The sequence below is a fragment of the Ciconia boyciana genome, chromosome 5 (assembly GCF_034638445.1).
Source record: "Ciconia boyciana chromosome 5, ASM3463844v1, whole genome shotgun sequence".
Taxonomy (NCBI): domain Eukaryota; kingdom Metazoa; phylum Chordata; class Aves; order Ciconiiformes; family Ciconiidae; genus Ciconia; species Ciconia boyciana.
In genome coordinates, this window is record NC_132938.1 from 44424922 (window position 1) to 44440462 (window position 15541).

Consider the following 15541-nt stretch of genomic DNA (forward strand, 5'->3'; position numbering starts at 1 on the left):
GTTTGGTTGCTTTTTCTTTTTCTTTTTTCCGATTCTCTTCCCCATCCCACCAGGGCGGGGGGCAGGGGGGTGAACGAGCGGCTTTGTGGTGCTTAGTTGCTGTCTGGGGTTAAACCACAACACACCTGTATTATTTTATCAATATTATAGTAGAGGAAGAAAGTCATTGCAGAGAGAAAGCACTTCTGATAATCTTAAATTTGGACAGTTCCTTAAGGGTTCTTTAAAATTGAACCAAGAATTTTACTTTACCACAGTAATCTCTTAAGGGTTTATAATGTGAACATGGAACTGAGGTGATGATCTTTATGTGGTGTAGCAGTTCTGGAGGAGGTGGAGTGCTCCATTTTAGATCAAATAAAGCTGCTTCTTTCTCTTTCAACATGTGCCTGGCTTACCTCTGAAATACTTTAGCCATTTTTATTTCTTTCTCCTAAACTAATATTTGACCTAGGTTTCAGACATTTCTACACTATACTGCAGTGACTGATGATCGTGAAAGAGTTTGGCTTGGTGAAACAAGCCAAATGAAAACTAAGAAAAGTAATTTTCTCTATATAAAACAGTAACATTGTAAATACCAGAGAAGAGAAAGAACTAAAAAAGTAATAAAACCAACAACAATTATACCTGGGCTGTAAATAAAAATACAAACTACTTCAGAAGCAAATTCTGAAAAAAAGAAACAAATTATTTTCAAGGTAAAGCATGATTAATTTTTGAAATTATTACATCAAACAGTTGTTTTGTAGAAAGCTAGACCCCATGACCCACAGTGGTTTTTCTCCAGTATATGATGCTATTTAATAGATAGGGTATGACAGCTGTAATATATGTAAACTTTATTTTTCAGGCTTGGAAATAACAAAGAAGTTTCTTATATGAAATGTTATTGTTTGAAGTAGGTTTATTAATTCTGATGTGCCAGTTATAATATATTCCTGTTTACTAGGAAGTGTATATTATAAATATCAGACTTTGAACTCTAAATTTAAATATTAAACCATAGTTATGTTTAACTTTAACTGGATTTATATTTTATATTATATTTATATAATATAATATATTACATGTATATAATTTATATTTTATATTAGAACATAATGACATTTTTCTGGTGCTTTCCTGTTGATATCAGTGATTTGTAATAAAATCATCTGGTTTTTAATGATATTGCTGACTCCAATGCAAACGTTTTCATTTCAAGCTTGGTGTTTAACTATGACAAATGTAATAGATAAAAATCCAGTGGGACATCCCTATTAGATACACTTTTTTAAAAATCTAAAAGCTATATAGAAAGAAGTGAGAAAAAATTGAGGAATGGGAATGGAGGATGAACTCGATTCACAGGCTAATGCCAGTTAAGGGAATCAAGAAAACAATGTGGATAAAATCTTCTGCATATATATAATATTGTTCCAACCTTAATTTAGTGATGCATAAAACCTTGGAAATGTTCAGTGGTCTTTCACTATTCTTCAGATAAATTTATTTCTTTTCAGAGTAAAATTTGAAACTGACAGAGAGAAATAAAATAAGCAGGTGTTTAGGTTTTTTCCTCTTTTCCTTAATAGAGTTTATTAAATACACAACGCTAGCTTTTAGGGTCCTAAAATACAAAGTACTTAATGATGTGAGCTTTTCCAGCATGGACCACAAATGCTAATTTAAAAATACTTTGTCCCAAGCTTGAAAGTGATGCCTCTTTCAATAAACTTATGCTTAAAATTCCACATGCGGATGTATTATCTACAATTATCTACTTTGGCCCAGAAGATCCATCCCTGAATACACCTTTAAAGTGCCTTTAAAGGTGTATTAAATCTTTTATTCCCTTCTACCTGGCATCTTATTCATTAAAGTCTGTCTCCTCATGGTTGCTCTTTTTCTGCAACTTGTCTTACAGTTTGGTGAGCTGGCCAGAATGCAAAATTCAGAAAAATTTTGTGAGCACAAGAATAATTCCTCCCTTCATGCAGGTACACAAAAGGCAGGATAGGAAACAGTATGTTTCACATCGACCCCTTTCTGAAACCAAGTTCTTGAGGAGGATCTCTAGCTAAAAACAGGACTAGCAGAGAAAACAGAAATAACTGGGAAGTGTTAAGAGGCCTTCAGAAGCAAAGCCTTAGAGGTAAATAAAGTTATACTGAATATTCATCCTTAGACAAAATGTTTTAAGGTGGAGGAACCTTCCAGAATTTTTCAAATCACAAACACCTGTTAAATTATTTTGATGTCTTTTACAGATAAAATTGAATAATACATCTTACTGTATGTCCGTATTCATTTAGTTGGGTCCTGTCTCTCTCTGCTCTTCCTAATCCACAAAAAAAGTTTTCTCTTGACGTTTTATCAGGGACTGGAGAGGAAGGGTGAGTCCATTGGTTGAATGCTTGTGTTTGATTGTGTTAAACACATCAAAAAATATCATAAAGATCAAATGGCTTGCTTTATTTGTTTCCTTTTTTTCTTTTTTTTTCTGTCAAGCAGAAATAATAATGAATGCAACAGATCAACATGAAGCAAGAAAAAGTGAGACTGCCCTGATTAAAAGTCATAGTTAACGTAGGATTTCTGGGGAAGGGGAGTTTACATGGTTGTCTGACTTCCACAGGGAGTTTTTGGTGCTATCAGCTTTCTTCTTTTCCTTTCTCAAATGGTCATTCTACCATAGTATGGACATTTCCACATACATATATACCTCAAGGAAGATGTACTGATTTCAAAGGTGATTACTGAGTTATCCAAGTTGACCTATTTTAGCAAAATAGAAACACTTTTCAGATTTCTTTATTGTTTTCAGAACAGCAGCTAAGGGAGGCAGGCTTGAGTTTAACAGTAGTAGAAACTGGGAATTCCTGTGTGCTCTTATGTCAACTTTTCTATAGCCATATTCACTAATTTCATTTTTTCACTGCTCAGTTTTAGCTTAAATGTTTTTAGAAGAATAGTATTTAGTAGCACTAAATCTTGTTCTGTATTAGGATGTATACTCAACTGCCTGGCTACATGCACCATAAGCCTGTGGTATGACCCATAGCACGTGAACAGGAAAAAAAGTATATGTATATCAAATGCAGCTCACATCTTCTACATAGGCAACAGGCCTGGTGGTTTCTGAATTTCCTATCCATGTCCATATGCAAGTCTGCATGTACTTGACAGTTGATGCAGGAAAAAACAAACATGACATCTGAGCTCTGGCTACAGGTATAATTAACTCAGCCTGTTCCTGATGGCCCTTTTTCCAAGCAACAATTTAGGAAGACGCACGCTGTATTAGTAGGTCTGGTACTGGCATGCAGCTGCTCTTAGCAATCATCTTTTCCATGGCCTCCTCCAAGATGTAAAGTACATCAGGTAAAGAGAAAATATCATAACTTCCAAGGCATTGCTGAGGCTGAGTATTATGTTCCTTTTTCGTAGAATTGAATATATGTTGTAGGAAGAAAAAAAAATGGACTCCAAAAAGTTACCTGGAATTTATTCTCCTCTTAGTTCTGTAAACATTGCAAACCACTTAAGCTTCACTCTCCTGATTTATAATGTCACTAGAATTCCTCCACAAAATTATTTTCCAGGAAATCACTGTAGATCATTTGTTACTGTACATAATGTGTGTGCTATTGGTATAATGTTTGACAAGAAAACTCATATTTCTAAATGCTTTGAGACTGATGGTGGGATTAATTCTTGTAGCAGGTTAATTTAATGAATTTTATAAAATGAAGCTGACCTATAATTTATATGTAGTATTTCAATAGCATACACTGTTTATGTGCTGTACCTATGTACCACTGATGCTGCATTCCTTTGTGGTGGCTGAGCTCAGCAGCTGCTGTATCTTTCCTGCTGTATGATTTTTGTTTGTGTTTTGTTTTTTTTTTTCCTCTTAGGATTTGATACCAGCATTTTGCCAATTTGCAAAGACTCACTTGGCTGGATGTTTAACAGGCTTGATACGAACTATGACCTGTTGTTGGACCAGTCAGAACTTGGAAGCATTTACCTTGACAAGAATGAGCCGTGCACCAGGGCGTTCTTCAATTCTTGTGACACATACAAGGACAGTTTGATATCTAACAATGAGTGGTGCTACTGCTTCCAAAGACAGCAAGGTAAAAGATGAGAACAACCTGCATATGTATATGACTGACCTTTTTGTAGTGCTTTATCTTTTTTTAACATATTAAGAAGATTACAGTGAACTTACAAGCTCTTAAATGCTGTACCATAAATTTGTGTTAAGGCTTTTGACCTATTGTGAATACCTAAAATGAAGTTAAAAAACCCCAAGCAAACAACCCAAGCTAAATGGAGAGGCTTGCTAGAAATTCAAGGATTCTAAATAAAGTGCAAAACAGCGGCTAATGCCTTTACAGCATTATTGTTTCTCATGCCAACTTCCAGTAAGTATGCAGAAGAAAGAGACCAAAAGAAAGAACAAAATGACTTAAATTATTTCTTTCCCAGTCTGCTTTGCCTACATCATAAAATAAACTTTTTTATTGCTGAAGTAGGACATCTTAATGTTCTATTTTGTGACCCTATTAAAATAACTGAATGAACATTATGGATAAAGCTATTTCTAGTCATTTGGACCTAAACCCAATTGATTTTTACTGCCTAGATGAATCTCTTGTTAATGTGATTTGGTTAAACAAATAAACACAACCTATAAGCATTATTTTCCTGACAATCATGTAACAATTTTAGATCTAGGTGAGACATCACATAAATAGTATAATCAAACTAGTTCTAATGAATCAAAAAATTTACTCATTAAATATTGGCTGAAACTGGACGGAATTGCCCCTTCATTTTTCTTACTAGCATGAAGGAGATTTTCAAAGGAATAAATAGTGACCAGGGTCCAAATTTCTACTGCCAGTAGAAGAGATAAGACTGATTTGGTGGAAAGTTTGCAAAGTCAGTTCAGCCTTTTTGCAAATTTTAATATCAGTTTTTAAATCTCACTTGTGCCTTTAAAACTCTTGTGATAAATTCCCATTAGCACTCAGCATCTATGGTTTGACTCTGATTTCTGGGGAAATAAAGATTTTTATGATGCCACATCTGCCAGTTGTAAATCTGAACAAAAATAAAGCTGTACTTCTGTAGATACATACTAAATAGCAAACTTTTTTTCTTTGGTAGCTTTGTAGTTAAAAAGTTAACATTTAATCTTTCATAACACCTTGTTAGTTTTGTAGTAGAACAATATTTTGGCTTTTATTTTTATAAGCATGTATGTATTGCTAACAAAATTAGTAAATGAAAAATAACGCATCCCAGAGGTAAAGTGGTTCTTAAAGTACAGAACATAATATGTTTTGTTTGGTTGTCTTTAAAATAAAAAAACCAACACCACAATCATTTCAGCTGAATATATAAACACCCTTACTCTTTGGAGGGCAGCATAATTCTTTTCAATTGTCAGAGAAAGTACAGCACATAACATGTGGCCTAATAAGATCCAAGGTTCTTCTATCAATTGGCTTTTCTACCGGTTTCATATAATGTGTGTACAGCATAACCAGGGCATTAAGAAAGCACTTCCACAGATTAGTTTCAAGTAGTTTTGCATTCTGTAGCCTACAAATAATGTTTGTCTAAAATACTTGATCAGTGTACCGCTCAAACCCGAGGATGGTATCATAAAGACTGATCTAAACACTACTGAATTATAGTACTGGTACCCTGAAGGCTAAAAATCTGGGATCCGGCTTTCAGTGACACTGATTCTCCCCATTGCAGAATCCAACATTATCAAGCTTTTCTTCCCTTTTTACCAGTTGCCTCACTGTCTTGACCATGGTGTTGTGTTAAGGTGCTGATTTAAAACATATTAGATAGCTTTCGATACCACAGTGTGTTTGAGCATATAGTAAAAAAGATGTATCCTCAACATTGTAAATGAGGTGAAATCTCAGTTTTGGCAATCCTTGTGGATTAAACATGCACTCCATCCCTCCGAATTAACATTGTCAACAGAATCTGTGTTCTGCTTTTTTGAAGGTGTAAGGAGAAAAAAAAAGCTTATCTTCTTTGTCACATCTTATTATTAGCTCTTGTACAACTATCTGAGTCCTAACTCCCTAGTGTATTAGTGACCCACTGAATTCTCTATTCATAATTTGCAGTGTTATGCTAAACCTTGTAATATGTTCATGTTTGGTTATGTTTTACTTGATTGAACAATCTAAATAAGACCTTTAACTATACCTTTTCTATTAATAGCAAAGAGATGGCTAGGTAGAGAAATTCAGTGGCTTCTTTCTGATGTTTGCTAAAATAAGTTGCTATTAACAGAATGCTTCAAGCCATGTAGACAGCTCTCTCTATTCATTGAGCTTAGTAGGTGCTTTTTGGGCAGATCTACAGTTTTACAGCACTGCTGTTGATTAGCAGTGTTCAAAGTGAATACCAAATTTAGTCAACAATATGTATCATATTGGGATAGAAATTCCGTTGTGCTTTTTAAAAATACATAGTATTTGCTTGAGTCATTATCTGAGAAGCCCTCTTGCTCTTTGATCTTAGCTTCACAGTTCAAGGTTGTCAGGATCAGACAAGTACTTGCAACTTTTCTTCATTCTTTCTTTCTGCTTGAGGTCTGTCATGCATTACAGTACACTAGACCCATTACTGCACATTACTCAAAACTTCTAGTCAATATAAGCAACTTCTTATGAATACTTAAGTCAGATCTTTCTTGCTCAGAAAAAGATCTTCCTGTAGTACCTGTCCTGCCTTGACTAATGCCTAAACACTTATGTATGGCTCAGTGGTGCTTATTGCATTTTTTCTTGGCCTTATTCTGCTTTAAGTGTAGTTTGGTTTTTCTGAGATACATCCAAGATACTATAATGCATTTCTGCAGTACTTCAAAATCTGCACTTTGCCAGTGCTCTTTGCAAGTCTTCCTGTACACTTTGGTAGCTATTGCCCTCTAGTTTCAACTACAATTCATGCAAGTGCTTCAATGCCCATCTTCAGAACTTACTTTCTTAGTTGTTTGACACTAGCTTAACACTTTAGTGCTTATCTAAATGCTGAGGCACTTGCAGTGTTGGCCTTTTTATAGGTTGAATTTCTTTCTGCCAGTACTTCATCATTATTACAGCCTTGTTTTTGTTGCATCACTGCTTCAGAGTAGGAGAGTACCCAGTTTTGCTGGAAATATTAATGCTTAGCACCTAAGTATTTCTTTAGTGAAGGCCTCTGCATGGATCTATTAGCCCAGCACTTTTCCAGATGCCTTTTTCTTACAGACTCTTCTGTCTGTCAAGGCTGGAAGACATCTTTATGACTTTAAAACTAGTCCATCTTACAGAGGAATGGTAATTATCATGACTCATATTTGTTGCATCAGCCTTTTCAGATTGCAGGACTTCAAATATGTTTATAGATGGTTCTAAAGGAAAGTGTAACGTGCCTTAACACATAATTGAGGTCCCCAGAAAGATTTCTTGAAGTGCAGCATTGATGATTCAAATCCCTAAGCCTCGGTTGTCCAAGAACAATTATAATACTTGACCCCAAGCACCGGCAAGGCACAACATGGCAGCCTAATCTGCAGTGGACCATATGCCAGAAGCTAGGGGCTCTGCCAAATATTATCTACTTGATAGACGGAAAATCACTGTTTTGTAGCTGAGTAAGGTGGAGAATCTGTGAAAGCTGGAGGCTCACTGTGTGGGTAGCAGCTCCTTGAGACAAATCTGTTAAAAATCCTAGGCATTCTTTGTCAAATCTACCAGTTTTACTCCCATTGCTCTGTTAATGTGCCTCTTTTTGGTAAATCAAAGCTTAATCGTACTAGCCTTGCAGCACCTCTTAACACAACTGAATATTGATGTCTCAAGGGCCAATATTAATACCATGGGATGCTCTGGTGTACATAGTACTTCGAGCACTGAAGAACTGTGGATGGCTGCTGTTAAGTGGTTCATGAAGCACTCATAGCAATGCAGGGATATTGTCAGAAAGACAATTCCTGCCACATCTGTGGAAGTCGGTTAAGGATGAAGAAGATTAGGTCTCTTATTTGTATTCAGATATCAGAAAGACTGATGCCAGATTCATTTCTATTTCAAAGGAAGCCACCACACTGATTTTTGTAAAGGAATTTTTTCTCCTTGGCTTAAGACTCCCAAAAGTTGTCCAGCAACACTTCTTTTTTTATTGACATAAATTCAGAAATCTAAAAGAAAGCTTTTCCAAACTCAGGAACTAACTGAAAAATAAAAAGGGAAGCATTATGATTGGGGAGAGAGGAAAAAGGATATGCTGTGGACCAAAAGGAATTGGTTGTACTTCTAGCCTGCCATTCTCTTTGACAGTTTTAAGCACCAGAGTGATTTAGTATTGTTAAGAGTTTTTGCTGCTTTTATCCTGAGAAGCAAAGCTTAAGTGTGAATCTTGAAGACCTAGCTTCTGAGAATAAGAGAGTTTTGGGTAAGTAACTTTCTCATATTGCCTTGTTACCTTTTGGTTAGTGGTATTCCTTTTTGTAATTATACCACCAAAGATTTATAGCTGTAAATGAAGACTTTTTTCTTTAGGCATAGTCCACCATTTTTACATTTCCACATGTTAGTGCTCATGTGTGCAACTCTGTGTTTCTAATTTAGGATTTTTTTCCATAGAACAAAATACATGTACTTTTCCTATATGACTAGTTCTTCTCCTTCAGCATATTTCCCATCCATGAAAAATGGGATGGGATGGGATGAAACAGAATAGAAATAGAAATAGGAATAGAATAGAATAGAATAGAATAATTTAGGTTGGAAAGGACCTTTAAGATCATTCAGTCCAACCATTAACCTAACACTGCCAAGTCCACCACAATCCTAGATCCTTCTAGCCTGTGGTACTTGTGTGCATAAATTACTATCATTTTTTAGATTACTGATTAATTGGAAATACCTTTGGTTTAAGAAATAATTGATCCTCAGAATGTTGTACAATTAAGAGCTTAACTCTTTAAATATCAGGAAAGACAGAAACCTTAGTTTTGAAAAGTAATGAACATCTATGGCATACTAGCATGCATGATCATCATCAAAGCACTTCTTACAACAAGAAATGTAAAACTTTATATAGCCTCAGCAAATACTCAGAGTCTAAATACTTAAAACCCAATATCCATCCAATGATGTCAAGTCCCAGTGGTTTTCAAGAGCACACACAGAAAATTGCCTGATTGTCTGGAAAGACATCTCTTGAAAATTTGTTCTGGCACTAAGACTCCTGTGAACAGTATTTTAAAAGTAGAGCCTACTTTTAAGGCCTTCACTCTAAAAAGAATCATTATAGATGTAGTGTGAAAACCTGGCCCCACCAGAGTCGAGGCTACTCTAAACGTTGATAAGCTTCTCTAAATTTATGGGATATGTAAATAGCATTTAAAATGTAAAGCCAAGAGAAATTAACAGCCTGCTGTCAGTAAGGGGTTATTATTGTCTTCCAGTTTCTGTTTACTCTGTTGGACTTTTACTATATTTCAGAAGGGAACCTTGAGTTAATTGCACAGCAAAGATGTATTCTAAATAATCAGGGTCTACTAAAATGGAAAATGCATTTCGTATTCATAGAATGTGAGATTTTAGTGAGATGTTACCAGAATATTGTCTGGGAACGGTATAAGCTAAAAACACATGTGGGTAAACTCAGTCATACTATTGCTGATTCAGAATGAGAAATGCCTTTGTGCTAATGATCTAATGTAGTATTCAGTATCAGTGTTCAGCGATTAATACTTTGCTGTCTTTGATTCTTTCACTTATGCAACAGTAACATATACACACGTTCATGTCTTCCTTCCTTCGCATTCATGGGGCATACTGTGACTTGCTTTTATAGACGGTAGAAAATTAAATTATTCAGAACTGGAGTAAGCTATAACTCTGAAGAATGGAAAACTGAATTTTAATACCTATTCTGCCTCTTAGAGCCATCTAAAGTTTGGCCACTGTTTTTAACTTAGTGTGCTGAACATGGGGCTTTGTACCATGGGATTCAGTCTTAAACTGTTGCAATAGAATCACAATCTTGCAGACTTCAGTGGAGAAAATTCTTATTTTCTTAGTGTAGTATGTGAAAAACAAAACTTGAACATGACTTCTAACAAGGACAAAAGGGAAAGAATTAAAAGAGCCATCCTGTTCCTAAACAATACGTGAGGCAAGCTTCACAGTCACACTCTGGTTTCTGTAGACTGATAAAATAGGGTGTGATAGAGTTACTATTTTGGTCTAGCATTCCTTGATCCTCCAGACTAGTGACTAGGTGCTCACTTAAGCTGGGTTAACTGGGAGTGGCCTTCTGCACAAATCCATGGTGGTGCTCTAATTCATAATTCTGGAGCTGTAGCAAGGTGCAGTAATTCTTTTATTTCAGAGCTTAGAACATGACTACTCATGCAGGATGCGTGTGTTTCTTAAGATCAGTAGTCAAAGTGACCTTAGAACGTAGCAAACTGTGAAAACTCAGTCATATGCTTTCTTTCCTAGATACAGTGTAATCTGTTTAACATTTTTATGTCATTTTAGACCCACCTTGCCAGACAGAACTCAGCAACATTCAGAAACAGCAAGGAGGAAAGAAGCTCCTAGGTGAGCCATAGATCATTCTTTTGAAAGTTTTATTGCTTACATAAATAATCCTAGTGAAACAGCAACATAAAATCAATATTAATCCAACAAAGATAGACCGCAGTAAATTCCAGCAACAAAATTTATGGAATTTTTGAAAGCTATTAAACTTAGTTTTATTACCTTACCTACCAAAAGATATTACATCTGTTTTATTACCCTAATAGAAGGTACATTTTTACAGTTATAGAGGGGACATTCTAAGGCACTCCTAAATTAGTATCTGTGCTGATCCTTTACCTGTAATATTCTTTAAGTAATTGAAATCTTTGTTGTGAATCAGTTTATACTGTATCAGTATTACTGAAATGTAAAATCTTCTTTTTACTGTTAGCCACTGTATAAAAACTGCAATAAAAGGCTTGGCCCAAAGTAGTCAAAACTGTATTTCTGCTAAGGATGGTTTCTAACAACACCTATACACTTCAAAATGCTTTCATGTGAATGTTTCGTTCATTGTGGTTTGTCTACATTTTATGTTTCTTTCAAAAAGTCTCCGTTCACTCCAAATGACAAACAGTGGATTATTCAGCCGTAGGCAAGTCACTGCCTCACAAAATAGGTTCTTGATTGTGTCTCTTGTACTCTTAGTGGGGAACCCTTTTGACCTAGAGTCTAATTTGCCTAGGTATTTTGCATATAAATGCAAATTTAACATTCTTTTTTTACATTTGTTGTTGATAAAATTGGTGTGTTACGCTGCATTTGTCTTCTGTGGTGGAGTAAATAAATATTAGTAGGTAACTAAATGAATTGTAAAATAGATATTAAATAAAAATAGCTCCTAAGTCTTGTAGCAGATACTTGTTAGTCCAGGAAGCCTGGCCCTTATTCAGACTTGTTTGTACTCCACAGATTATAGAACATCCCGTTCAGGGTTGGGTGCTATATTTGAGCCTTTCCCCCAGAATACAGTGAAGATCTTGACTGAGACATTCAGGGAGTAAGGAATATGTGTCACAGGATCAATGAAAAATTTAAAGGAAGATTGGTCACTTTATTTCTTGAAATCTTTCCAAGACTGATACATGTTATTTTCCCTCCCACATTTGATATATTCAGTCGCTTTCTGCTTAACTGAATTTAATAATAGTACACCAATCAGTGTAGAGTCTGGAATGAGGAAACAGCAAAAGGTAGTTGCTTTCTGCTATAATTGTTACATTGGCCAAGAGGTGGCCAAAAATATTTAATATTCAATATTTATATATCACAGGGCAGTACATCCCCTTATGTGATGAAGATGGGTATTACAAACCAAGTCAGTGCCATGGGAGTGTAGGGCAGTGCTGGTGTGTTGACAGATACGGTAATGAGGTAACAGGATCCAGGACAAACGGTGTGGCAGAATGCGGTAAGTTAAGAACCCTTTGTGGCATTTGGTTTAGGGCCGTTATTCCCTTTGATTGCCAACCAGATTAAATTTCTTCAGTAAGAACAGATGGGGGACCCAACTGCATGGATTTTTGAAACAAAAAATAACAAATTATAATTTGTTATTGCTATTACTTCATTATTTTTTGCAACTCCTATCACTGTGTCAGCTATTAATAGACCTCATATATGTGCTTGGCATAGTGTATATAAATTTAGGGAAAATTAATTACCTAGAGCAGCGTTAGACAAACCCCAAAATGCTGGATGAAATCCCTTTGGGTAATCAGCATGCTAGTGAATTCAATTTAACTTTTTTTTCAGTTTATGTTTGAGGGAATTGCCAAAAGTTCCTAGCACACTAAATCTTCCCTTATTTTTCCCTTCCCTGCAGCAATGTACAACTTCTTCCAAGAATTCCCATGTAACCTTTATTTGATGTCCCAGATATAAAAAATGTCAATAAAATATTCCTTTAAAAAAAAAAAAAAAAGTCTTACATTACTCCTTTCTACTTCTTTTGCAACAAAAGAACATAGACTGAAACAAAGGGTAAATTTAACACAGTATTTGACATACAGGCTGAGGCCTATTGTACATCTAATCCAGGATCCTTTCTAGATAAATGGACAGTTCTAGAAAGTTCAAGATAATATGTAAGGACTGAACAATAGACAGTGTACATTATCAGTATTCCTTATTGTCATCTGTAAGTTGGGCTTAAATCTCTTTCAGTTGTTCCTGGCACTCATTATAGTTCTACAAATCCATAAAATTTTTCTCCTTTTGTTAATATTGAGAAATTCTTTTCTAGTGAAGTAGTTTTCTTTTAAGACAAAGGAATTTCCATATTATTTATGTTTTATTTCTATGTCACACTGTGTAGATTAAAATTAGTAATTGTCCCAAAGCTAAATATTCTGGTGTGCCTTTTGTATGCCTGTGTATATTATACGATAAATATGTAGTGTATCTTGTGTATGTTTTCTATAACTATCACACCTTTTTAGCTATCGATTTAGAGACTTCAGGTGATTTTGCCTCTGGCGATTTCCATGAATGGACAGATGACGAAGATGACGAAGATGAAATAATGAATGATGAAGACGAAATTGAAGATGATGATGAAGATGAAGGAGATGATGATGTTGATGATGACGATGATCATGATGGCTATATTTGATGATATTAGGGGGTCCATGAGTTGTACCTTTCTAAAATTTACAAGATGACATTTCATAAAATCCCTTTGCTCTCCAAGATCAAATGGATTCTAACAAACATGTATATTTTGTATGATTATTTCAAACATTGCAGCTAGAGTCATAGACTTTTTTTGTTTAAATAAGAATAATTATATTATGTGCTTTTGAGTTTTTAAATGCCTTTGCGCTGAAGAAAACACATTGGAATTCTAGCCTGAAGAAAGAAATGTTATGTGCTACTGAAAATATAGCAAAACACACTATAAAGACAGCCAGTCTCTTTAAAACTCCAGTGAAAAGATATTTGCCCTTACTTGGAACTGTGCATGTCCTCTTCAGAACACATACTGTAACTTAACTTTAGTTCTGTCAGTGTTTTAGGCCCTGCGGGCTTTGCAAATTGTCCATTTAATAAATCAAAAATCTATTACAGTAGAAAAATATTGGTGCACGAGTAGCATCTCACCAGCCTTTAATTAACCAAAGGTATGGAGAAAAATTATCAGGAGGGAAAAATAAAGCAAAGTCCTCCTTTGTGTTTGCATTTGTAGTTATGTTTTTATTAGGAAATGGCTAGGTTATTGAAAACTTTCAATAGGATTTTTCAAAAGCAGTAGCATGGACAAGCATCAATTCTGTAATTCTAAAGTTTTCTTGCCCTTCCTTAATTTTTTTCTTTCATGTCAAGGTTGTATAGGCTTTATCATTATTTACTCAAACATTGCTTCACCCTTTGTTGTTTCTCTGTATTTCTCTCTAATCAGATTACCGTAAAATATTTTACATGGGGAAAAAAATTTGCTTAAAATTATATTACCTTTATACATTACTGTATTTCAGAGTATTGGCACTTGCCCCAAGGTAGTTTTTAATAAATGTATAATGATACTTTTTATTTTCTTAATTCAGGAAATAGTTTTGCATCTTTATCTTAATTCATGTTGTTTTCTGTTACTAGTGCAGAGACTTAGAGAACGTATTGTAAAGGTGCCTTGCAAAATAGAAATAGAGAGGTTTTAGCATGCATACCAGTATAGGATGTTAGGCAATAGCTAAGCACACCCAATTACCAAATTAATACCAGTATAGGTACTGCTGCTGGAATGAAGAAAATGGGTTATTTTAATTTTTTTCCTATTGTTATGTAATTACCATGTGGACTAGATTATAATTATTGTGTAGAGTAGCACTTAAGATTTGACTGTAGAGAAGATTACTTTAATCACTGTATTTATGTTAGCATGTTAATTAATTGTGTAGACATTTTGGGACTCCACCATCTTCATTCATATCGTATCTATTGCTTTCTACATACAATAAAATTGACATGACCTGTATAATGTAATAATACAGGTTGTATAATTTCAAAATTGGATCACTGGTTTCCCATCGTTCATTAAAAGGAAAATCAGATTCTTATTTGAATTAATTTCTACACATTAAATACTAAATTTAATGTTTATCCTATGTAATATTGAAAAGTATAATGCATTTTCTTTTTTACTGTTTCTGTATAGTTTGCAAAATAAAGACTCTTGTAACCAACCTTTGGCCAGTATAGCCCATCATTTTGACTTTTTGCATAGTTTGAAATTTTGAAACAGAAAGAATTCATGTTTCAGATACATTTCACCTATTAAAATATGTATTTATTTGTATAAAGCCATTTATTAATGTTTTGTTTCCAGTAAAGAATTTTTGACTAAGGCAAAACCCATAGGGAGCTTTTATTTTTCTGTATTTTTTCCTGAATTTTCTATAGCTTTGTTATGTACTTTTATGACATTGTCTTCATTACATAGTAAAGAGCGAGTGAGCTATTTCTTTTCAAACTCTGTCATAATTTGTGGGGCATAGTTGTATTATTTTCTTAAATAAAAGTAGTTAAGAGTTTACCATTCCAATATAGTGGGATTTTGTCAGAGAACAGTTTCTTATGGCTGAAATTAACTGATATATAAATTGATTTTAAATAAAGAAGCTAAAGAAAAAATGTTGTCGTTATTGGCTGATGTAGCAAGTACTGTTGTGGGTTTGGGTTTTTTTTCTGATATGACAAATGGTCATTAGATGACAAATTAAAAATGGATTTCATTAAAACTTGTGATATTAGGAGAATTATAGTATGGAAAGAGAATTCATAATGTGTTTAGCCTAATGGGATTACAGTATGAAGACCATTCTAAAATAAACTGTCATGCAGAGGAGCACAGAAGAAGTTTATATTCTTTCTTCCCTGAAAATTCCCCACTGAACTCGAAGAGGAGGGAATATGCATGGATTTTAGTCCCTGAG

General features: G+C 34.6%; 1 protein-coding gene across 1 annotated transcript in view; it reads left to right on the forward strand.

Moving 5' to 3' along the window:
- SPOCK3 (SPARC (osteonectin), cwcv and kazal like domains proteoglycan 3) overlaps window positions 1-15153 on the forward strand; it is a 233942-nt gene extending 218789 nt beyond the window's left edge. The window contains exons 8-11 of the mRNA XM_072861612.1: window positions 3903-4124; window positions 10566-10628; window positions 11884-12021; window positions 13052-15153. Coding sequence (XP_072717713.1) covers window positions 3903-4124; window positions 10566-10628; window positions 11884-12021; window positions 13052-13224 — 596 coding nt within the window. The 3' untranslated portion in view covers window positions 13225-15153. The remainder of the gene's footprint in view (window positions 1-3902; window positions 4125-10565; window positions 10629-11883; window positions 12022-13051) is intronic.
- The last annotated feature ends 388 nt before the right edge of the window (window positions 15154-15541 follow it).